At 53.4% G+C, this 24,374-nt stretch overlaps 1 protein-coding gene across 1 annotated transcript in view; it reads left to right on the top strand.

The window, feature by feature from the left end:
- The window catches only part of ASAP2 (ArfGAP with SH3 domain, ankyrin repeat and PH domain 2), a gene marked incomplete in the record, with an annotated part of 153,549 nt that overhangs the window by 32,598 nt on the left and 96,577 nt on the right, over positions 1-24,374 (top strand). The window contains 1 exon segment of the mRNA XM_014589777.2: positions 11,140-11,212. Coding sequence (XP_014445263.1) covers positions 11,158-11,212 — 55 coding nt within the window.

Raw genomic sequence — 24,374 nt, 5'->3', positions numbered from 1 at the left:
CTGCCTTGGAGTTGTCTAGCCGATGGCAGCTGCAAGTCCTTGACGAGCCCGTGATTGTAGGAAAGCTCAGGCTGCGTCAAGGGCTGTAGGCAGAAAAGGGTTTGGGAACATGTGCAGATAGCGTGTGGGTGCCCGCAGGAGTCCTGGTGTCTGGACTTCCTGTGGTTCATTGCAGCCCCCAAAGCCGCCTGTGCTTCCCACAGTCCCACCTATACTGAGGTCACAAGGACCTCATTGTTCTGTTTTTTTGTTTGTTTGTTTGTTTTTACATTTTAAATCGGCCTCATTGAAGTCTGTTCTCCATGCCTAGAAGTCGCTGGTTTACGTGTGCAGTTGAGTGAGCTTTGCCAACCGTGCGTACGTTTGTGCAGTCACCAGGTGCGCAGAACCCTCGCCTCGGTGTCCTCTCGGACCTCTCTGCACTCGGTCCTCCAGCTCCTGTCCCCTGGCCGTCCTCGATCTGCTCTCCATCATTGTGTTTTTGCCTTTTTCAGAATTCCATGAAGATGGGATCGCAGCGTTTTGTGGCCTGCTGTGTATGGCTCCTTTTTGCTTACTCTAGCTGTGGTAGGTTTGTCCATCCCTGTTGCCTGGGCCCTTAGGGCACGCCGTTTATTGCCGAATAATATTCCATTGTGTGGATATACCACAGTTTGTCCACCAGTTCACCAAGAGTTGGGCCTTTGGGTTCTTAACAGTTTGGGGCTGTTAGGAACTGCTGCAGGCACCCTGTGGTCCCCGAGTGCCCTAGAATTTAGCACAATCTGTAGTCTCTTTTATCCTTACTGTTACCCACGATTATTTAAAAGATTTACCTCCTAATCCCCCATATAGTGAGTGAGGCGGTACCACCGAGCATTTGGAGCTCTGGCTGAACTGCGGGCCGTGGGGTTGCGAGGTACCTGGGCTGTCTGTATGCCTGCCGGTAGCACATCAGTGTTGAGGAATTGATGAATCGAATGAGAAGTTTATAAACTGAGGTTGCTCCAGAGACATAGCTTTGAAGCTGGGTGTTTTTGGTAATCCTGTTTTGATGAAGGCACATGGTGGACCTGAGTTCATTTGAGGACCTGTGCAGAACTTCGTCTTCCTAATCAGTGACCAGTTACAGGTCAGGCACTGTCACAGAGAAGACAGGAGGAAAGGTGTCCTGGGGTCCCAGCCCAAAAAAAAAAAAACTTCGGCCTGGCATCTCAATTAATTCATTTAATAGTTACAGGTCAGGCACTGTCACAGAGAAGACAGGAGGAAAGGTGTCCTGGGGGCCCAGCAAAAAAAAAAAAAAAAATACGTTGGCCTGGCATCTCAATTAATTCATTTAATGTGAATATTTATTGAGTGCCAACTATGTGCCAAGCCCTGGAGTGAGGAAGACTGGAGACAGCGTGATGGTGGGCGCCAGGGTGTCAGAGTCCGTGTGCAGCACGTAGGGGTGTGTGCGTGCTGCCTCAGGGAAATGTCAGAGAGGTGAGTGTTTAACAAGTTCGCGGTGGTGGTGTGAAGGGCTTAGCAGTTAGTCACCGTGCGTTTCAGATAGGGTCGGCAAGGAGATACTAGATGTCGTCAGTGAAAGAGTTGAAACAAACTTGGTAGTGTATCAAAGCTTTTGAATTTTGATTTTAAAAGAGTGCGTGTGCCCATCTGTTTCTGTTTATTTGTGCAAATGAGAATTGTCTGGAAACTCTGGTAGTCCCTTGCTGCCAGCCTCAAATGAATGAAAACAGCCTCTGCGTCCTCATTGATCCTGTTTCGCAGATGCGACGTTAGACATCCGAACGATTTGTATTCCGATCAGAGTCCTGTGAATCCTCGTGTGCAGAGGAGCTGGGTGTTTCAGAAACGACTGCCCACGTGAAGCAGCGCAGCACCGCAGTCCCTTAGCTCTCTGTCACGTCCATTCTCAGCCCTTGTTCTTCTCGTCCTGATCCTTGTAAAGCCAGCCAAGTGCTGGGCGCGGCTCTCCCAGCTGGCCCCGTGACTCATTCGACCTTCCTGCCTGAAGGACCTCCAGCCCTGCTAACAGCCTGTGTCTTTCTTCAAGATGTGACAGTAATCCCTGTGCCAGGGTGCCTTTCCCTGGTACGCAGCCCGTCGCGTGTCATTTGCATGGCGGTTCCGTGCGTATGGCGTGTTTACATGCTTCAGGTACCGTGTCTGTGTTGGAGGGTCGGCGATGAGGCAACACCGGTTCCTGAAAGAAGCTGATAGTCTCCCCTTTGTTTTCTGGGGTTCATTTCATGATCCGTCTCAGTTGCTTCAGGAAATTTTAAGTCTGGGAAAGCAGGGACTTCACGGTAATTTTTAAAAGCTTTACGGGAAGTGAAAGGCCATCGTGAGCTAGCAGGTGTTTTGTCCTTTGACCTTGTTCCTCATGACCAGGCTTGGAAAATAGCTGTCCTAATGATTGACAGTCGGGGGTGGGAGCCGTCCCAGACCGCAGGACGCTGGCCGCCTCTGGGACGTTGCGTGCCCACTGCTGCCGGGAGCCTGTGCACTGGTGCTCCACTGCCGTGAACCGGGGTTGTGCTCCCAGCTTGCAGGTGGGGCTCACGGTCAGCACAGGGACGTGCCCTGAGGCACGTCACCGCTCTGACCAGTGGAGCCTGGTTTAGACTAGTTCCGTCCATTCTGGAGGTGGAGATTTTTAACCACCGCCCTTGTCTCCAAAGGGAGAAGCACTGCTTTCCCTATTTTTAATAAACTTTTTGGTCACAATTAGCAGACATGCCTTCTCTTTTTCTTTTTTGAAGAGAGATTTTTACTATAGGGCGCTTGTGCTCGCCGGAGAGATAGAGAGGCAGAAAGCGAGAAATCACCCCACAGGAGGGATGGCCAAACTGCAGCCCCTTCTCCTCCATTCCCCTATCTGGATTCTGGGCATGCACACACATGTGCCCAGAGCAAGTTTCGAGCCTCCTGGTCTAGGACTTGAACCGTGGTCGACTACGTGGGAGTCCAGTCGTGTAACCATTATGCCATCTGCTGGTCCTGCAGATGTCCTTTTTCAAAGGACGCCTATGACATCAACGTGCCAGCCAGTGGACAGCAGAGAGGCCCCGTGGGAGCAGCAGCGCTGACGCCCTGCACAGGTGTAAGGGTGAGAGGTGCAACTGTGTCCCCAGTAGCCCTCTGTTGCCTCAGGGAGCCCCTTCAGTTCCCCTGGAGGGGAGAGCTTCCCGCGGGGGTCAGGAAGCGCACCAGCTTGCTCGTGTCCCCTCTCCCTGTTTATTTGCTGAAGTGGAGTTCATGTGGTGAGCCTCGTTTCCTGGGGAAATCGGCCTGGCCCAGGTTCCATTGTCTTCTGGGACTGGGAAGATGCGGGTGCTGACCTCAGTCCCGGCGGAAGGGTACCCTCCCAGCTCAGACCCTGCCCGCCCCTGCACCCAGGGCTGAGGGCCTGGCCTCCCACACCCTTCAGTTGTGTGCTGTGCACCTTCTGGTGTGATGTCCCCTGCTGTGTCCTACTTCGCTGTCCGCGCCTTTGTCGGTCGGAGGGGCAGAGCTCAGGAACCAGTGTGGAGTGGGGAGCCCAGTGGGGCCGGCTCTCCTGGGGCAGCCGCAGCCACGCTCCCTGCCATTCTTCCGGGTGTTAGCCGTCTGGCCAAAATGTGGCTTTCCTTTTCCACCCCCAGAGCTCCCAGGGGCTCTCCTTCCTCCTAAGTAAAAATCGCTCTGTGGGGTCAGCAGGTGGTGTAGTGGTCGAGTGGATCCCACGCAGCCGACAGCTCGGATGAGTCTGGACCATGCGGCTTGAAAATCACACCAGGCATGTGTCATGCATCCCAGAATCCTGAGAACAGCCTGGGGGAGAGGGGACTGCAACATGGCCAGACCCTTTGGAGGGTGGTTTCTTATTTCCTCTCTCTGTCTCTTCCTCTCTCTGTCTCTGGTGAGTGCATGCACCCTATAGCAAACTTTGTAAAACAAATTGTTCTGTGAAGCATTCTGCCAGAGCTGGAGCTGACGGTAGCCTGCTTCTGTTTCTCTGAGCAGTGGCCGCATTGGTGGCCACACGTCCCATCGGAGTGCTGCAGGGTCTGTGTGTCTCAGCTGTGTGAACCCGCAGGCTCCCTTGGCATGCATGGGGCATGTGTGTTCTCTTCATGTCCCACCTCCGGCCTGAGTGTCATCGTCCACTTCAGTCGTAGTAAAATAAAAGTACCGCCCCGACTGTCTCCGCAGAAACCGCCATGGGGCAAGGAGGGCAGCTCAGCTCAGCGCTTGGAGTCGCAGCCTGTGGGGGACATGTGTCGTTGTCCGGGCCCAGGTCCTCCAGGCCTGGGCGCCAGCAGCTCAGTGTGCCAGCCCTGCTGCCCCTCGGGCCTTCTGCATTGACCAACATGTCTCAGTGCCCAGGACCTCCCATGGTCGCGAGCTTCTGATGGCCACCGTGGCTAGGTCCACAGGGCCTCAAGGACAGTGTTTCAGCCCAGCGAGTTGGGTTAATACGTACGCCTTTTTATTAAATAGAGTCACAGTCTATTTAGAAAATACTTAAATTTATCATTTACTTTTCCTAACCACAGGCCGCATGCATACACCTTGTGGTAAATGTTTCAAACAGTTCCGAAAGCCAGTCCCCTGGGACCCTCTTCTCCAGGAAGCGCTGTGGGGGTTTCGGGCGTGCCCTCCAGAGTGTTCCCTGGGTCTCTGTCCCCATCCGTTTTATGCTGCTGTAACAGTGCCACAGCCTGAGAATCTACACAGAGCAGGTCGGCCTCCCGGCCCCGGGGGCGAGGAGTCCCTGAGCACGGGGCTGGCATCTGGCCAGGGTCCTCCTGCGGAAGGAGGAGGGCAGTACACGAGACAGAAATGGGGCCGAACTTTCATTTTATCAGGAGCCCATTCCCACGATAACTGCTCCACTCCCCCAGAGGGCATTGATCCGTTCCTGAGGACAGATCCCTCCCGACATACTCCCCTCTTACAGGTACTGCTTAATCGTGTCCCAGTGGGGATTAAGTGCACACATGCACACACGCCCAGCATGATTTTCAAGCTGCTGGGTCCAGGCCTTGGGCCGTGGTTGACCGTGTAGGAGTCTGGCACCCGAACCACCACACTACCTGCTATCCCGTTTCTGAACTTTCATCGTATTAAATATTGCGTGTGTTATTTTGCTTAAGGTTTTGTCAGACTGCTCGGTGTTCTGAATAGGTGGTTTGTCGATTTCCGCTGTTGCCCTCTGTTGTATGAACATACAGCAGTTTATCCATCTTGCCACCGACAGGCCTCTGGGCTGGCGCGGCTTCCAGCTGTTTCCAACAGTTGAGCAGGGGTGTCCTCTGTTGCAGATGTGTGTATACAAGAAGTACCTTCAGTTTTTGTAGGTAACGCCCAAATGCACCCTTCTTGTCTGTCCTTCAGCACACAAGATTTGCACAGCTGTGATTTAGATCGGGTGCTTCTTTGATCTTAATTTCCCCCGACACCCGCTGGTCCTCAGGCCCTGCTGTACTCCAGAGGAGCTAGGCCCAGAATTGCTCCGGCTTTAAACCGAGCCTGCGGGTCCCAGCGTCATTCTGTGCTTCCCAAAAGGCTTCCGGAAAGACCCGACACTGTCACTAACGCGCTCACACTGCTGAGAAGTCAGACGTGTGATGAGATGGGCTGCCGGCTCCACGCTGGGGTGACTTTCATGGCAGAGCTACCCTGCGGGCATGGATCTGGGTGTGTTTTGTTCTGTGTTATGCTTTTTTGTCCGTTGTCTTTCAAATATGTCATTTCTACTCAGGCTGGCCTTTTGTCATTGGCACGAGGGGAGATGAGACTGGACAGGAGAGTGGGATGTGATGGGGTACCTGGGTGGGGGGCCGTGGTCTGCAGGCTTCCTGTCCTGTTTGGGTCCCAGGAATGAAGTCTGCCCCTTCCCACCTCGCTGGCTCGAGACCTTGGGCTGTCCAGCACTGTCACCTCCAGGTCAGCCTGCGGTGTGTTGAGAGATGCTTCACGGGGATTCACCATCCGGGGTCAGATCACTTCTTCTATAAAGGGCCAGATGGTAAACATGTGAAGTTTGGGGGCCTAGAGGCAACATCAAAGCTATTCTCTAGCTACATTTTCACCAATTTTTCAGGAATGAAATTCTGAATACTTAGAATGATAATGGAGTACGATATTTTGGCAACGCAGATCTATTAAGAGAAGAATGGAATTCATTTGGGGTTCACATTGATCTTAATTGGGGTTCAGAGTTGTTCCCACCTGCATGTTATCTGGAAATGTTCGCCTGCAAAACTCCTTAGCTTGTGGCTGCAGAGACGCCGAATTTGGCTGTGGGCCAGTTTGCCACCCCTGAGCCAGACCAGCTCCGACAGACTGTGGGCTTCACCACGCTGCCCAGCCTCTCATGACAGGGGTGCCTCCATGCCAGGACATCTGTAGGATTCCTTGGGACCAAGAGACAGCAACCGGCTCAGCCCTCTGAAAGGAGGAAGGGGTTCCGCAGAGTGACATTCACATGGAGCCCGAGGGGGAGAGAGGTTGAGGGCCTTCTGGACGATCCCCAAGGCAGTGCACAGAGCAGGGTCCTTTGGGGTAGCGGGTTCAGAATCCATCAGTGTGATGGCCGGGCTGTGGCCCTTGAGGAAGGCAGCAGACACGAGGACGTGAATGGTATTGGGTCGTCTGAAAAGTCATGATACATTTTTGCATAGAAAATACATCACAACTTTCCTGTTTCGTTTTAATTCATCTCGCTGGAAATGTTGCTGTGTGGCTCGTGGCTCCCATGTTGGTCAGCCTGGGTGGGAAAGGTGAAGAGACAACCACTTAGGGGGCCAGCGGCACAGTGACACTCAGTGACACTCGGCAAGGCATTCCCCATGTTGAAAGGTTCTCGGTTCGAGTCCAGAGACCTCCCCAGGGCTGGCCGAAGGCCGTGGGTGGATCACGGCATCCTAAGACCCTGTTCGGGTGCTGCCTCTCTGTTTCTCTAACTTGCTCATAGAAGGAAAGAAAGAAACATAAAGCTATAAATATTAAGAATGAACACTTTCATGTGGTGGCTGGTAATAGGACAGTTTGGGAGCCCTACAGAAGTGTTTTTAAAGAGGAAGAAACGGTTATTTTTCTTCAGGAAGTGTTTGAGACACATCTGATGGTCTCGCATTTGTTTTTTGCAGGAAGTGTTTGAGACACATCTGATGGTCTCACATTTGTTTTTTGTTTGCTTAGTTTTTTGTTTTGTTTTGTTTTTGCCATGGAGTGTTTGGGCTCACCAGAGAAAGACAGAGACACAGAGAAAGAAAGAGAGGGAGAGAGAGGAAAAGTGAGAAATCGCCTCCCAGAGGGGATGGGATGGCCATGCTGCAGTCCCTTCTCCTCCGTTCTCCGTGATTTTGGGATTACACATGTGCCCAGTGTGATTTTTAAGCTGCCAGGTCCAGGACTTGAACCAGGGAGTTGGCCACATGGGATCTAGTGCCTTAACCACCGTACCACCTCTGGTCGGTGACAGTCTTGTTTATGTGATCAATTTAATTCTGTAAAACTTTGCACACTGCAGGTTGGCTTCAGTCTGGCTCCTGAGAATTTATGAGATGTGGCCACACTTAAGTTGCTCTGCAGTTCCACTCAGGTCTCTGTCTTCTCAGGGTTTTGCCTCTGCTTATAGTTTTTATGGACAAATTTTAGTGAAAGTTGCAGCTTTTTTTCCCTCCTAAATTTGAGTCAACTTGGGGTGGGGCTGGTGGTGAGTGAGTGCTGAATCTGGTTAGCTCAGCCTGATTGGTGAGACACCTTTGGCTTCTGTAGATGCTCGCATTCATTTTTCTTGTTGCTTTAAGACTCCAGAGCTGTTTTTATATATAGTTAACATAGGACTTTGTCTAGCAGTCTTTATCACTCCCCCTGACTTCTGCTGACCACGTTCTATCTTAATTATCTATAAATACGCACCACAATGAAGGGTGTGTTTTCCAGTTGGAAGGGAATTGCTTTTCCCTCTTGCAATTGTAATTAGAACTTACTACCTCTATGGCCCACCTCACCCTCATCGCCAATCTCTGCTTGACAGACGTGGAAAAGCCAGTTATGTCTATCCGTGTGTCCCTGAGTTCAGGAAACTGCTTCCCTTCAGTAACAAAGGGAGCAGATTTCATGTGGCGGGTACTGTTGCAGGGCTTGTGCGGGCGATGGGCAGGAGGGCGTGTCCCAGGATGCCGGGAGGAAATGGCCTGGTTCTCCGCCGTGTCGTACAGTAGAGCGTGCGTGCTGAAGCGGTGCACCACGCCAGTGCCCACGTTTCTAGCATGGCGGAAGCGGGTGTGCTTTCCAGAGTAGACAGAGAGAAAGCACCCCCGTGCTGTGCATCATGCTGCAGTCTTTTCTGTGGACACAAGGTCGCCATGTCACCTATGGGCCTGCGAGGCCGGAGAGCTTGAGTCGGATTTGTGCATTTCTCTGGATGTGAGTGAGAGTCTCTCCCTTCCCAGCTCATGGCACAGGAGAATGCTAAGTACAGCGTTGGCTGGGGCCCACACAGCCGATAGTGGTTTGGGTCTCGGCCCAGTGACTTGGAAAGCACTCTGGGCACGTGTGTGTGCATGCCCAAATCCTGACAGGTTGGAGAAATGGAGGACAAGAGATTGTACCACGACCACTCCTGGTTGGGGGCTGCTTTCTTGCCCCCCCCCATCTTGTGCATATGCTCTTTGGAAACTAAAAAACTGAAGTTTAGACAGGGGAGTGGCTTTTTAAATGTCAGTGTGGGACAGATGCTGTCGTGGCCGTTTGCAGGAGCAAATTCCTTCAGCGTGCTAGGCTGGCCGTTGAGTGACCAGTCGTGGTTGGGCGTTTACAAAGCACAGTGATGAGCACAGTGGGCTGTTTGTGTGGCACTGTCCTCTGACATGCGGTCCGTCACGCTTCAGGAGCCGGTGTCCAGGTGTGGCCCTGGGGTCACGGCTCGCTCTTGGTGGTTGGCATGTTGGGAAGGAAAACGATGAGGGTTATTTGCTATTTCCGAATCCTTTCTGTTGGCTGAAAAGGTCGGGATTAGATGAGAGACGACCACTGCAGAGAATGGGCATTGACTCTCTGTAAAAGTTTTGACTATCTTCTTTTAGTCCCATCTACCTTTCCCTCAATAGGACAGAAAATGTGCTTAAAAAGAAAAAAAAATAGACATTTTAGGTTCACAGCAAAATGAAACAGGACATACCAAGTTCCCATGTACTCCGTGTCCGCAGCACACCAGCCTTCCCCGCCAGCAGCATCCCCTGCCGGAGGCCGTGCGTTTCTGACAGTTGACAAACCTAGGTTGACATGTCAGTGTCGCCCAGGGTCCACTCTGCCCTCGGGCTCTCTCGGTGGTCCGGGTTTGGAGAACTTCGTCCTGACGGTGCCACGGCTTCTCTGTATTCTAGCCCTTCTGGCCAGCGCCTCGTACCTTGTGATGTTTTCCCTCGAAAATTTCAGCACTGCTCACATCTGCTTTACATTCCAGCAGAGCCGTCCTTGCGCTTCACGGGTAGGGCTTGCGCACTGCTCTTGCAAACTGATTCAGGAGGCCATTCAGGAAGACTCGGGGCTCGAATCCATTTCTCTGAGGTATCGTGTTCTGTTTTAGATGCTACGCGTGGCAACCTCACTTTTTTTTTCCCCAGAGACATGTGTGGTCTCCAGAGAAGACAGAGAGAGAGAGAGAGAGAGAGAGAGAGAGAGAGAGAGAAGGCATCCTCGATGGGGTGCATCACACCACAGTCTGCCCTGTCAGGATTTTGGACACACGTGCACATGTACAAGTGCCCCGGGTGTTTTTCAAGCTACTGAGGCTGGGATATGAATTGCAATCAGACACAGGGGTCCTCTCCCTGAACTGCTAGGTTATGGGCCAGCCCCATCATAGCAGCTTTTTATGATCAAAACTCAGAACGGGAGGACCAGCCAGTGACCTGGTGAGTACGCAAGCTGGATCCCACGTGGCTGACTGCAAGGTTTGAGCCCCAACCTGCTGGACTAAGAAACACCTTGGGCATGTGAACATGCCTGTCCAAAATCTCAAAAGGAGGAAGAGACGGTGGAGAAGGGATTGTGGCCTTACTATTTCCCATTTGGCATGAGGGTAGTTTCTCACGTGCATTCTTCGGCAATTAAAGAAACAAACAAGACTCGCAAAGGGTAATGGTAGCTCTGTTAGTCAGCGTTCACTGTATGCTTCCCCTGTAATTCCTCATGTAGTTTTTACAGTAACGCTGTGAGTGGTATCATGAACCCAGTTTATGAACACTCTCTCCCGTCGTCACACTGAAAATTGACACCCTTTGCTCTTCTGTGTTGTTTGAGTTAAAAGGACATTTACTTCTGTATTTTTTGCGAAACTAGGGTTGTAATAAATACTCCAGGTTTGATTAGTCATTGAACAAATAGTTTGAGCACCTACTGTGTGCTAGGCATTTTGAGTGCTGTGGCCTGCTTCTGGGTAGTAGTTGGTCCCTAAGTATTTACTGACTGTACAGTACATAAGTGTGTGTGTTTAATCATTCAACTTTGCTAAGTAAGCATTGTTACTGTTGGTTCTGGAAGAGAAATCCGAGCCTTACAAAGGACTAGGAACCTACCTCCAACACAGCCGATGAATTCACATTTGGGTCTTTCCTCATGGCACTGGGTTCGCCTCCCACTAGACCAGGCTTCCTCTGACCGTCGGGTTTGGTCCTGCGGGTCAGCTGTCTTGAAGCCCGCATGTCCAGCTTTCTTTGGGGACACGGTGCTCTGTGTCCCCCCACATTGCCATGTGCTCCCTCTCACCATCCTTTTCTTCCACGGTCACAGTGGGCTGTCCCAGGGCCCGCCGGTGTGCAGGAGGACGGATTGCAGAGGAGGGCTGTCTGGGTGAGCTCATTTCATGGCAGGAGGCTGATGTCCAGCAGGTGCCGTGGGCAGGAGGCAACCCAGAGGCTCCCGTGGGCGAGGCGTGAGGAGGAGTGGGTTGTCAGTAATTGCCGACAGCACTTCCGCTCAGGGCAGTCCAGGAGCCAATCTCTGCAGTACGCCAAGGATTTGCTCCGGAATACAGCACCTGAGGGGCTGGATGAGCCAAGTGGGGGCCTTGGGAGTGGCTCCCCCATGGCTGCTGGCTAGTAGCCGTGGCCTCAGCACCAACAGGCTTTAATTAAGACGTTCTTTATGTTTTAGGCTCTGGACGTGGACCGGATGGTTCTTTACAAGATGAAGAAGTCCGTGAAAGCAATAAACATCTCCGGGCTGGGTGAGTATACACCCTTCCTGGACGGGGTCTGGGCGGCCGTCCTGATGCCATCTTATGTTACTGATCGCTGTCGTCAACTACCGAGTAAACCCCTTTTTCTGGGCATGCAGATCGAAGAGGGCGCCTTGCGCTGGCGGAAGGTGTTTTGTCTCGGCACTTGGTTTGTTTGGCTGCGGGGTTTCACCCGCCCCCGGCCCCGTCCTCCTGCATCACTCCTGCCTCGTGCCTCCTGTTTCCTGGGGTACAGCTCTGCATGCATGCATGAACCCCCTCTGTCAGCATGACTTATTCCTGCTTCTGTGTCTGGTTCTTGTGTTGGTCACGTTGGGGTGTTGGCTCCAGCTCTCCTGCCTAGGCCTCACCTCGCCTTGCTTGGAAAGAAAATGAATAGGTATACAAGCGTAATAAACTGATCAAAGTGCTGTTTGATCTAGATTTACAAAGATGTAAGAAAGCCCACTGCAACTTTTGACTTAAAGATGACAGGCTGCACGTTTGTGGCAGGTTTGCCCTGGGACGATTCTATAAGGCACAGAACGTATTTTAAAAAGTCGTGGGACCAGCAGTTGGCGTAATGGCTATGTCGCTGGACTCCCATGTAGTCGACCGCGGTTCGAGTCCCAGACCCAGTGGCTTAAACTCACACTGGGGGCGTGTGTGTGCATGCCCAAAGATCCTGAGAGGAGAGTGAAGGAGAAGGAATTGTGGTGTGGCATCCCCCCCAGCGGGTGATTTCTCGCTTCCTCTCTCTCTGGCTCTCTCTGTGTCTCTGGTAAGTGCATGCGCCCTATAGCAGAAAACTCCCCTAAAAAAAAAAAAAGTCATTAAGTGACTGCGTAGTTTTCACTGAGATAGCTTTAGGGGATTCGGCGTTGTAAGGAATCCCGCAGAGACTGGAACAGGCTGATACTGGTTGCAGGGAAAGGGCCACTCTGAGACGTCCACTGCCAAGGTGCAGAAAGAGGGCGGGGCTGGGAGGGGACGGCGCTCCATGTCTGCACCATGTCCCCTTCGCTCTCCTGACATCTCCCCTTGGGGAAAGTGGCCGGAGGACAGGGAGTGCCTTTGGTGGTGATGTCAGGAGGGAGGTGGACAGTCTGGAAGTACAGCCCCTCCCCGTTAGAGTACTGTGAGCACGAGCTCCAGTAGCTGCTTTCTCGCCCCCAGTGGGGGCCATGCAGCTGCCATCGTGAAGACTAGAAGGGACCCTCAGCTGCAGGACGCTGGGATGGCCGAGCACTGCAGCATGTGAGGAACCGAGTTAGCCAAAGGCTTGCGCGAACTCTCATGGAGAGCTACAGGACGCTGCTCCTGAAGTGAAAGGCCGCCTGACAGAAATACCTGCTGCACCTGGCTTGGAAGACTTAATATTGCCAGATGCCAGCGTTCCTGGGAAACGATCTCAAGATCCACCCTAATCCCAATCCATCTTCCACCGGGAGACAGATTCGCCGCTTCTGACCTTTAGGAAGTGGCCCTCTGCCTCTGCTCCGCCCTAGCCGGGGTCAGGGAGGAGGGTACAGAGCTCTGGTCTGGGAACACTCACCCGTGCTCTCTGTGCAGATCGCGACGGTGCATCATTCTCATGGTACACGGGGAGCCCCAGTCAGAGCTGAGGGTGACCCAGGGCAGGAGCAGGGCCAGCACTCTGACCTCGCCGGCCGCCGGCTCTGGGGTCGTGTGCAGTGGCCTGCTCTGTCAGGAGCCCGGGCATCTGGCGTGTCACGTGACTGTCCTCGACACTGGGGCATGACGAGGAGATGGGGTGCTCAGTTTTCCTGCCCACACCAGATTTCACAGTATCTGGGAGATTTATCGTCTTCTCTTGGCCTTTTTGAGTGTATAATTTCAAGGATCTTCTATAGAGTATGTGAAAAAGGTATTTTATTTTCTGGTCAGGTTTAAAAATTATTTTAGAGTTATATGTTAAAAGGCTGATTTGGAGTTTTGTTTAGTTCTGAGAGATTTTTGCTTTAGGGTGTATACACTCCCTGGAGAGACAGACAGAAAACGAGAAACCATCCCCTGGGGGGTGGCCACGCCGTAATCCCTTCTCCTCCACTTTTCTCTCAGAATGTTGGGCATGCATGCACATGCATCTGGTGTGAGTATAAGCCACGGGGTCCAGGACTTGAACCGCAGTTGGTCACATGGGAGTCCAGTGATTTGAGTGTATAATTTCAAGGATCTTCTATAGAGTATGTGAAAAAGGTATTTTATTTTCTGGTCAGGTTTAAAAATTATTTTAGAGTTATATGTTAAAAGGCTGATTTGGAGTTTTGTTTAGTTCTGAGAGATTTTTGCTTTAGGGTGTATACACTCCCTGGAGAGACAGACAGAAAACGAGAAACCATCCCCTGGGGGGTGGCCACGCCGTAATCCCTTCTCCTCCACTTTTCTCTCAGAATGTTGGGCATGCATGCACATGCATCTGGTGTGAGTATAAGCCACGGGGTCCAGGACTTGAACCGCAGTTGGTCACATGGGAGTCCAGTGACATAACCATTATGCCATCTGATGGTCCCATTTGTTTTTGTTTTTAATTGCCAGAGGGAACATGGCTTGCCAGAGACAGAGAGATAGGAAGGGAGGGAGAGTGCACCCCCAGTGGGTGTGGTCATGCCATGATCCCTTCTCCACTATCCATCCCGTAGAGGTTGGGGCACACGAACTCACACCCAGGCTATTTCTCAAGCTGCTGAGGTTGGGGTTCAAACTGTGGTTGGCCACTGGGATCCGGTTTCCTTAACCACTAGCCTCTGGGGTCAACCCAAAAAGGCTATTTTTGTCAGAAATAAAAGTCGGATACCCTGCCTCTTGTGCAAATGCTGGCTGTGTCACAGCTGCTGGTCATAGGAGGGGCCGGTGGGACTCGGAGCTAGCCCAGTGCCGGCCAAGGGCACTCAGCGGGAGCTGGCGTCAGCGCGTGGGTGTGGGAGGCCCGCCTTCACCAGCAGCACCTCTGGCCGACCTGCCTTCCTGACCCACATTGCCGAGCGTGTGCCAGAGACCTCATTCCCGGACCTGCCCCGTGGGATGGTGTCCAGAAATACAATCCCAGTCGTGTTGCTTCTCTTCGTAAATCTGCAGCGTGTTCAGCGTCTGTGTTGAAGTTCATTGAAGTGAGTTTTCGGGCACAGGCAAGATGAAGAAGGACCCTGGGCTTTAGAATTTGGCGGGAGTGAGGAAAGGCTCAGGTCAACAGCACTCTCTTGCTTCAGAACTACGGGCAGAGATGCTGACTTGCCGGTGTGCAGGGTGGGCGTGCAGGTGGGCTTGCAGGGTGGGCGTGCAGGGTGGACGGTGCGGGTCTCAGCCTTCTCCGGACTCACTTGTCCAGAATCACGTGCGGAGCTGCCATGCCTCTTACTCACACGCCCCAACTGCCCTGCCCTCCCCTGCCCTGGCCTCAGGTGAGCAAACACTGCCGGAGGCCAGGTGAGGTCCAGGCTCCTGCGCATCACCTGGGCCCAGGCTGCCTGTGCGGGCCCTCCTGTCTGCCCGGGGCCACCTCTGCAGCGACCCGCTGCCCTGCGCCCTCTGCCCCGCGCCTGCCCCTCTGCCGGCCTGACGGCGTGTTGCTCCTTTCCCTGAGGACCCTGAGGCCTACGGGAGGTGAGAGCTTGTCACTAAGCTAGCAGACAGCCCGGCGGCACCCAGCCTGTGTCCTGCCAAGGTGTCACGCATGTAGCAGGCCATCTGCGAGCCGCCCTTGGCGGGGTCTGCTGTTGCTGTCATCCTTCACCCGTCTGCTCTGCGAGCCACAGCTGTTAGACGTCATGAGCCGGAGCTATCTCAGAGCCGGAGAACCGCTGAAGTCTATTTCAGCAAGTGCTGTCTCCAGAGTCACCTGAGGAAACGCTGTCCCCTTCCTGTGACATCGCCCACACCGTTCCGGCGGTTCTGGAACTCTTCTCCATCTGCTTTTAGCGGCACATTCTTTTGAGTATATTTAGCAGAGGTGTCTCCTAAGGATAGAGGACATTTTTTTAGAACTAGAAGTCACAGACGAGTGGGGCCTATCTGTAGAGGCTACTCCCAGGCGACCACGGTTGGCACGGCGCGGGGGAACCTCGCAGTCACTCGCTCCGAGGTGGTTAGCTCCAAAGAGAACTTCCTACGGTTTTTTTAGTGCTGGTGGGCATGTGGGTGTGTGAGAGGGAGTGGGTGGGAGAGAGCGATCACCCAGCAGAGGCGCCTGGTCCCACCACAGCCCTTTTTCCTCCAGCCCTCTCCCTCTTCCAGATCCTGGGCACGTGTGTGCATGCCTAGCGTGTTTTCCAAGCCACAGGGGCCGGGACTCCAGCCTAGCTGGCCACGTGGGCTCTGGCTTGCTCTGCAGTGTAGCCGACCACTGTGCTGCAGGGCCAGCACCGCGCAGTGTTCGGCATTAGAGTGTCTGATGTCCAGGGTGACTGCCTGTGTAGGAGTCACTCGCTGCAGGTGTGATTGGAACCTGTGCCTCCTCCGTGGCCGTGTACTCTTCACTGTCCCACGGGCCCCAATTTCTCTGAGAGCAGGGCTCTGCTGCCTGGCTCTCCAATTTGGCATGGACGTGCCCATCACCCTCGAGCTCTCCCCCGCCGGTGGTCAGCTCCAGGCTGCTGGCCGCACCCTGCCTTGTGAGCAGGGGTGCCTGTATCTGCCTCCGCACAGTCACATCCCGTCTGTCCCGGTCACCGGGGAGGGACCTGCCCTTCCTTCCCCACACATCTCCGTCAGTCGTGCTGAGACCCGACGCGGCCTGGGTTGCCTATGAGTCCTTCACGTATTCGTTTCCTCCTGGTGCTGTCAGTGACCGTGGATGAGGGACTTACGGGGCATGGATTCCCCTTTCAGCCCTGCAGGCGAGAAGTCTGACAGGGCTCTGGTGTCGGCAGGGTCCCTTCCTGGGAGCTCGAGGGGGAGCCCATTTCCTCACCTTCACCAGCTTCTTGAGGCACGTGTGGTGCTTGGCTCCTGGCCCTCCTTTCTCCAGAGCCAGCCTTGGCCCGTGAGGTCTGGCCCCCACTCCTCCCTGACGCTAGTCTTCTCGGGCTGTCTTCACAATACCATGGACCAGTGGCTTCCACACAGGAATGGATTTCTGGCAGGTCTGAGATCGGGGTGTGCCCACCATTGGGTTCTGCTGAGCACGCTCTTCTTGGCCTGCAGAGAGCTGCCTTCTCACTGAGTCCTCACATGGTAGAGAGTTTGGGGCCCTGGCAAAGCTTTTGAGGGAGCACTTTGCCCACCCTGCCTCTTCCCATCCTGTATTTGAGCAAGTGGCTCTGCACACCCGCGTGGACCAGCACCCTGGGGTCTGTTATAACACAGACTGCGGGACCCCTCTCCAAGAGTCAGGTTCAGTGGGTGCCGGATGGAGCACGTCTGCTGATCCCAGCAGCACCAGGCAGTGGTGACGGAGCCAGTCTTTGGGAATACCCCCTGAGAAAGCCTGCCCTGTTCCCACTTCGGACACTGAACTGGGCCTAGAGCATCAGCGTGTCCCTCTGTAGACAGAACAGGTGTTCTTACGTAATGGCAATGGCTTTATGTTCACTTCCGGTTTTCCAAAGGAGGGATCCTTGGCCACATACATTTTATGGAACGTCTTTGTGTACAGATTTGCAAAAGCTGTTATCATGATTTATTGAGAAACTGTTCCTGTAGAAATTATTTATTCTGCAACAAATAAAAACAGTTCACATTTTTTTTGGAGAGGTTTTTGCTTTAGGGCCAATGAGCTCACCAGAGAGACAGAAAGTGAGAAAACACCCCCCTCCAAGGGGGGATGGCCACGCTGCAATCCCTTCTCCATTCTTCTCTGGGATCTGGGCACACACACACACACGCCTGGTGTGAGTTTAAGCCACCGGGTCCAGGACTGGAACTGCGGTCGACTACATGGGAGTTTAGTAACATAGCCATTACGCCAACTGCTGGACCCTCAGCCCAAAGGTGTTTTGAAGCTAACATTTTCCAGTTGTGTTTGACATATCAGTGGGTGGAAAACTTCATCTTTATCAAGGAGGAAGCAACAAAAGACTCATTTTCACTTCTCTAGAATTACTGTGTGGTAACGCCTTGGGGTCTCCCTACTGAGAGCTACGCCTTCCATGCCCTTACTTGGATTGTCCTAGAGAAATTGTCCTTGAAACAAAAAGTACTAAGGCAGAAATGGTTATTTCCCTCCAACCTTACCATCGTGGACCTATAAAGAAAACGAGGCTTCAATAAACTTGTGTATTTCTCTGTTATTTGAAATGTGAATTAGAATATGGTATTAAAGTAAGCTTGAAGTTAGTAGAACAACGTTTCTATTACGGACAGTGACTGTGAAGAGCTACATGCAGTCCTTGAGGAAGGAAGGTTTTGTGCGTGAAGACAATCCTGGACTAGCGCTGTGGCTCCCTGTCTGGGGATCCGGGTCACACGTGGCCGGCTGTGGTTTGAACCCTTGGAAAACGTGCTGGGCACCTGAGTGTGTGTGTGTGTGAAGTCCTGACAGGATGAAGGACTGGAGGAAAAAGGATTGCAGCTTGACCGGGTTCCACTGGGGATGCTTCTCCCCTCACCCCAGCTCTGGTGAGCATGTGCTCTTTGATAATGGGGAGGAGGAGGAGAAGGTACCCTCTCTGGCATGCTTTTCGACCTGTTATATGAGAAAATAAGTCATGGGACCAGCAGTTAGCGTAATGGCTATGTCGCTGGACTCCCATGTAGTTGACTGCAGTTCGAGTTCCGGACCCAGTGGCTTAAACTCACACCGGGCCTGTGCTCAAGATCCTGAGAGGAGAATGGAGGAGAAGGGATTGTGGTGTGGTCATCCCCCCTGGGGGATGATTTCTCACTTTCTGTCCCTCTGTCTCTCTGTCTTTCTGGTGAGCGCATTGACCCTATAGCAAAAATCTCTCCAAAAAAAGAAGAAAAAAGAAAAAGAAAGTAAGTCATGATGACCCTGTGTTTGGCAAGAATACAGTGGACCTGGTGCTGGGCCCCGTGGGGGTGTGAGAACGGCCCGCAGTCGGTCGGTGCACACTGGGGAACGAAAGGCTGTGGTGAGCCGTCCATGCAGATTTCACTACGGGGTCGCATTGCTCCTCGGAAGCCTCAGGATGGAAAATGCTCGTGCTGAAATCCTCAGGCAGTAAAGTGTGTTGTGCACATATGTGTGCACCGTGTCTGTGAGTGAAAGGGGAGAGGAGACCACAGCACATGGTGATGAAGAGAAGGAGGCAAGTCTGTGCGGAGGCTCGTCACTGTCAAGGCAGAAGCCGAGAACGGCAGCAGTGATCGGATGTGCGTGCAGCTATTGTTCGCACAGCTGAGTAAAGGGACATAGGTGTAGTCCCCACTGCAGTGACAGAGGAGGGGACCGAGGCCCAGAGCAGCCGCCGGCCCGGGGAGCTAGCAGTCAGAAGCCGAGACTCGCTCCCGTGCCCACACACCACACTGCCTGGTACTTGGAGCAGGGAAAGCGGCAGCGTGTCGGCGACAGCCTAGGTCCTCTGGGGCAGCCGGTGTGGTCCTTCTGGAAAGCTCCCGGTGTTCTTGGACAGTCACAAGTTCAGTCTGAGCTGACACGTCACCTGTGAGCTGGGAGTGACCTCAGCGCTGGCTGTGACGCTCATGAAAAAGAAGATATGGGGCCGGCAGGTAGTGTGGTGCGTAAAGGCGCAGGGTTCCCACATGGTCAACCACAGTTCGAGTCCAGGACCTGGCGGCTTGCTGTCTCTTTTTCCCTTTCTCTCTCTCTCTGTCTCTCTCTAGTCAAATTAAAAACAGTAATAACAAATGGAATTAAATAAATAAGTTGTTTTTTTTTTTAAAAGAAGGTATTTGTTCCATAATTGAATTGTGACATTTTTTCCCTTTAGAATTACGTGTTTAAGGAACCAGCAGATGCCATAATGGTTACATCACTGGACTCCCACGTAGTCGATCACGGTTCAGGTCTTGGACCCGGTGGCTTAAACTCATACCGGGTGCATGTGTGTGTGTGCCCAAAATCCTGAGAGGAGAATGGAGGAGTAGGGATTGCAGCATGGCCATCCCCCTGGGGGATGATTTCTTGCTTTCTGTCTCTCTGGTGAATGCATGCACCCTATAGCAAAAATCTCTCTTTAGAAAAAATAAATTGTATTTAATTTTATTTGTTATTATTTTAAAATTTGCTACAAGGCATGCATACTCACCAGAGAGAAAGAGAGAGGAAGCAAGCCACCAGGTCCAGTACTCAAACTGCAGTAGGCCATGGGGGAGTCCAATGCCTTAACCACCTGCCACGTGCTGGCCCCAACAGTGGCATTTTAAGAGGAACTTGGGCTGCAGCGCTGTGGCTTAGTGGTTAAGGGAGCTGGATCCCACATGGCCAACTGTGGTTTGAACCCTGACCACAGCAGCTTGAGAAACATGCCAGACATATGTGCGTGCCCAGATTCCAGCAAGGGTTAAGGGAGGTCTCTCTGTCTCTGTCTCTGTCTCTGTCTCTTTCTCTCTCCTTGGCAGTTAAAAAAAAAAAGAGGAACTTAACACTGCCAGAGAAATCTCATTAAGGAAGCATCATCGGAGGGCCAGAACTTTCACTTTGGGAAGGGGTAGGGAGAGGGTGCACTTGAAGCCTTTCTGGGGCTGAGGAAGTAGACGCGTTGTTGGCTTCTTCCTAAAGGGTGACTCATAGGGGCAGGGTTGGACTGCAGTGTGAGGGAGGGGCTGGCCCTGTAGACAGTGGTTGCTTGACGTGCAGAGGAAGCTGGACCCCACAAGGTTGACCAGCCTTCGAGTCCCAACTCCACCTGCTTGCAAAATGCTGTGTGTGTGTGCGTGTGCGTGTTTGTGTGCACCAGGGTCCTTACGGGGTGGAAGACTGGGGGGAAGAATTGAGGCATGACCAGGTGCCCTTGAAGCTGCTTCCTCTTTCCTCCCTCCTTCCTTCCCTCCCTCTTTTCTTCTCTTGCCCTCTCCCTTTGTCCTGTGTATATGTGTGCCCTCTGGCGTGTGTATGTGTGTGTATATATTGGGTCATTGGAAAAGTCATGATACAGTTTTGCATAGAAAATATACATCATAACTTTTCCACGAGTCAATTTATTACCAGCTGAGTGGCTGCAGGGTGGCCCTGTCTCTGAGGAAGTGTATGGGGACGTGACTGCAGGGACATGAAGTCCGAATACTGGCTGGAATTCCATGGTACCTTCTGGAGCCTGCCAGCAGTGGCCACCACGGGCATCACGGGAGCGTGGCGACTCCAAAGGAAGGCAGGTGTGCAGTCCGGGTGCCCACGGAGCTGCACGAGGCCGTCGTGGGGACTGGGCAGGAGGGTTAAGCTCGACTCACGGGGAGCCCTGGCCGCTCTTGAGCATGAGCCCCTCTTTCCAGGATGGGATCTCTAGGCAGCCTGGGGTGGAAGTAGCTCCCAGCCATGGAGAGTCTAGAGCTGAGGCCAGCAGCGGGCAGCTCGGTTTTCATCTCACTCTATCCTAGATTTTGAAGGAAAGTCCTTTAAACGTGACCTCTGCAAGCAGCCTTTCTGCTGCCCTCTGTTCGTGTCTGCTGTCGAAAATGGCAGGAAGGGCCTGGAACCGGCTGGCGTACACAAGTGAGGTTATTCAGCTCATGGGAGGTCCAGGGGCCCCGTCTGACACGGTCACAGGGCACTGCAGCAGGGCAGGAGCGAGCCGCAGGTCTCTGCCTGTCCTCTCCCCATGGGCCCACCAGGCTTCAGTCAGCCCCCACGACCTCAGTCCTCCTCACCTCCCAGGGGCCCCGCCTTTGAGCACCATAGTCAGATTACGTTCTCGGTGCCTTAATCCTCTGTCGCCCAAATCTCAACATGTGAACTGGGGGGGACACATTGAAGCCGCAGCCCCACCCCAGGACCCCTCATTTCCTCACACGGTGCTCTGCTGTGTGTCGAGCTCGTGTAGCCCGGCGTGACTGGTGTCGCAGGGACAGTGGTTGCTGTTGGTCTTTCTCTGTAGCATGTAGGCAGGTTCCAAGCTCTATTCATCCATGTCCTCTCCCAAACTCATCTTTCTTTTTTTAAAATTTATTATTATTATTTTTAATTTGCTGTAGGGTATGTGCGTTCATCGGAGAGAGAAAGAGAGGGAAAGTGAGAAAGCAAGCTGCCAGGTCCAGGACTTGAACCTTGGTCAGCCATGTGGCAGTCCAGGGCCTTAACCACCACGCCACCTCAGTTTGTCTTAAGTGTACATCTTATTGAAAACCTTCTGGTGGGTCCCCTCGCCTGGATGAAGTTGTCATTGTCGGCCCCTGCCCGTTTTCCAGCCCCACAGCCTCTGCCCAGGCGGCCACACCAGGCACCCCAGTTCCCCCAGCGTCCTTCTCTTAGCTCGTGTGTCTGCACCGGCTCGGTAGCCTGCGAGTCCTCTCCTACCCGAGACCTCCTGGAGGGCAGGCGCGGTCTGGACCTCTGCGTTCGTCAGCACCCACCGTGTAGCAGGCTCTCTGTGTGCGGATTTTACCCGAAGGAAGGATGCACGTGAGCCATGGCACGTTCCCTGCCCACCCAGCCCCCCGAGCTAAGGGGCAGGAAGCAGCAGCGTAGTGAACTGAGCCACGCGGTGTGTCAGCCTCGCTCTTCACCCCACCCTCGCTTCCACATGGCGCTGTGAGCAGCAGAATCAGGCGTAGGTTACTCACACGGAGCCCGACTGGCACTGAAAGGACAGGCGTTTCCCACCCCACAGGCTCAGAGAGTGGTGTGGTCCCAGACGGTAGCTTTTCGTCTTCCTTCCTTCCTCCCTTTTTTTTTTTTTTTTTTTTTTTTTTTGGGGGGGTTTTTTTTTTTTTTGAGAGAGGTTTTTGTTATAGGGTATGTGCACTTGCTAGAGAGACAGAGAGAGACAAAGCGAGAAATCACCCCCCCAGGAGGATGGCCACGCAGCGGTCCCTTCTCCATTCTCTTCTCGGGATCTTGGGCACGCATGCACACGCCCCAAGTATAAGTTAAATTGTTGGGTCTGGGACTCGAACCGCAGTCGACTATGTGGGAGTCCAGCGACATCACCACCACACCATCTGCCGGTCTCAGTCTTTCGTGTTTTAGTAGGCAGCCCACTCCTGGCCTCTTGAACTTTACTCCCACTTCCTGTGCTGGGCATAACCAGCCTGGATACTGGGCAGGGCCGTGGCTTTCCTGAGGATCAAGGTCCGAGAGGATTCTCTAGGGGAGGCTTAATGGAGGTGAGCTTCACGTGAAGTTGGAAAGTGGAAGGAGCATGGGGTATTGGAGTAGAGGGAGTGGGAGGCGGTGATAGACAGACAGAGACCAGCCTCCGTCGGCTCAGCCTGAGCCAGAGCTCGGCGTTGTAAACGAGGAGCGAGTTCTCCTCGAACCCTTTTCAGTCGTAGGCACCACGTGTTGTCAGAGGTGATCGGACCCTCCGTGCCAGAGGCTGCCCGCCGCCTGTCAGCTTGCCAGGAGGTGTTTTGGTGGAGCCAAGAGGATGATGTTCTTTTCTCTTTTCCTGGTTTTAGTTTTTGCTTTAGGGCCTGTGTACTTATCAAAGAGAGAGAGAGAGAGGGAAAGTGAGAAATAACCTCCAGGGGGGTGGCCACTCCACAATCGCTTCTCCTCTATTCTCTCTATGGATTATGGGCATACATGCACGTGCCCTGGCATGATATTTTCAAACTACCCGGTCCGGGACTCGAACCATGGTCAACTGTGGGATCTGGCTGCCGTGACCTCCACGCCACCTGCTGGCCCCCCGTGATATTCTTAATGAGCACAGGCCCAGGGAGCCACTGCAGCCTGCACATCAAGGTTCTTTATTTTGTATGTTGTTTTCTTACGATAAAGATAATATAAGCCACATTTAGGAAATGTAGGAAACCTAGGCACTGCAGATGGCGTAATGGTTATGGTACTGGACTCCCATGTAGTCGACAGCAGTTCGAGTCCCCGACCCGGCATTCTGACCTGGCCATATTCCTCTATCGTGGCTTTCAGAGCTGACCTCACAATCCATTTTGCAGGTAGGCTGTTAGGGAACTGTTTGTGTAGTTGGAACTTGATCATTTTCATTTTCACTCTGTAAATCGTTCCACACACACCTCTCTGGTCACTGTGACTGCACTCCTGAGAGTAGGAAGGGGTTTAGAGGCAAATCTGTGTGTTAGACTTCGCTACAGGTGACCAGGTTGCGAACTGGAAGATGCTGGGTGTCGGAAAGTCAAGATGTATTTTTCTGTATTTCTTTGTAAAAATGTGTCAGGACTTTTCTGACGACCCAGTGCTTTTAGCCATTCGTCCCGGGTCACTCTAGAAGTAGAGCTTGGAAATGGCCCTGTCCCGTGGGGTGTCCACAGGATAGAGAATGGGGATTATCTTTGGTTTAAGAAATTGCTCTCCTCGGGGGTGGTGTGTAAGTTAGATCCGAAGTGCAGGGCCGACGGCCGGGGAGTGGTCCCCGCGTGTGGGGATGCACCGCTTCCCAGCGTTAGCCGGTAATCCTCGTGTCGTCCCCAGACGGTCTTCACCCAGCTGTTGCGTGGAGAACACGTCTGTCCTTAGTGCTCCTTCATGCCAGGCCGGCTGTGTGGACGGCTGGACTGTGCCGTGTTAGCAGGTCGTGTCACCAGCCTGACCCCGAGTGGCCGCGGCCTGGCCTGGAACCGGGGTGGAAAGTGAGTGCTGAGGCTGGGGGGCTGGGGCTGGAGGCCATCAGGCTGGGGTGCACATACGCCCCACGCCCCCCTCCTCTCGCTGGCCACAGACTCGGTATTTGGAGGAGTGTGCGAGCGCCTGGCCAGAAGGTGTCGCACGTGTCTTAGCCCCGAGCCCACGGTACTGCAGCGTGATGGGCGGCGAATGGACGGTTCCTGCCTGATGGGGAGAGGCTGGTCTCAGAGCCGGGGCCCTGAGTCCTGTTCCAGCCCTGCTGCAGACTGACTGTGTGACCTGGGCAGGTCACCGCCTCCCTGAGATTTGGTTTCCATGTCTCCAAAGAGAGGACTCCGGTCTCGGTCTACAGAGAGAGGACGCTGGCAGGGTCCGGGGTTATGGAAGAACCCGCCAGGGGCATAGACAGCCTGGGGGAGGGACAGTGAGGCCGGCATGACCCTGTGATGGTTCTGAGAGTCGAGAACCCGACGCAGCAGGGGCTTGAAAACAAAGTGTCAGCAGCCGCTGGAGGGGTGGGGCTCGCTGGGC

Source organism: Tupaia chinensis, unplaced genomic scaffold, assembly GCF_000334495.1.
Source record: "Tupaia chinensis unplaced genomic scaffold, TupChi_1.0 Scaffold000045_1, whole genome shotgun sequence".
In the NCBI taxonomy this organism is placed as follows: Eukaryota; Metazoa; Chordata; class Mammalia; order Scandentia; family Tupaiidae; genus Tupaia; species Tupaia belangeri.
Note: the sequence above shows the minus strand (reverse complement) of the source record. Positions and strands in the feature narration are given on the sequence as shown.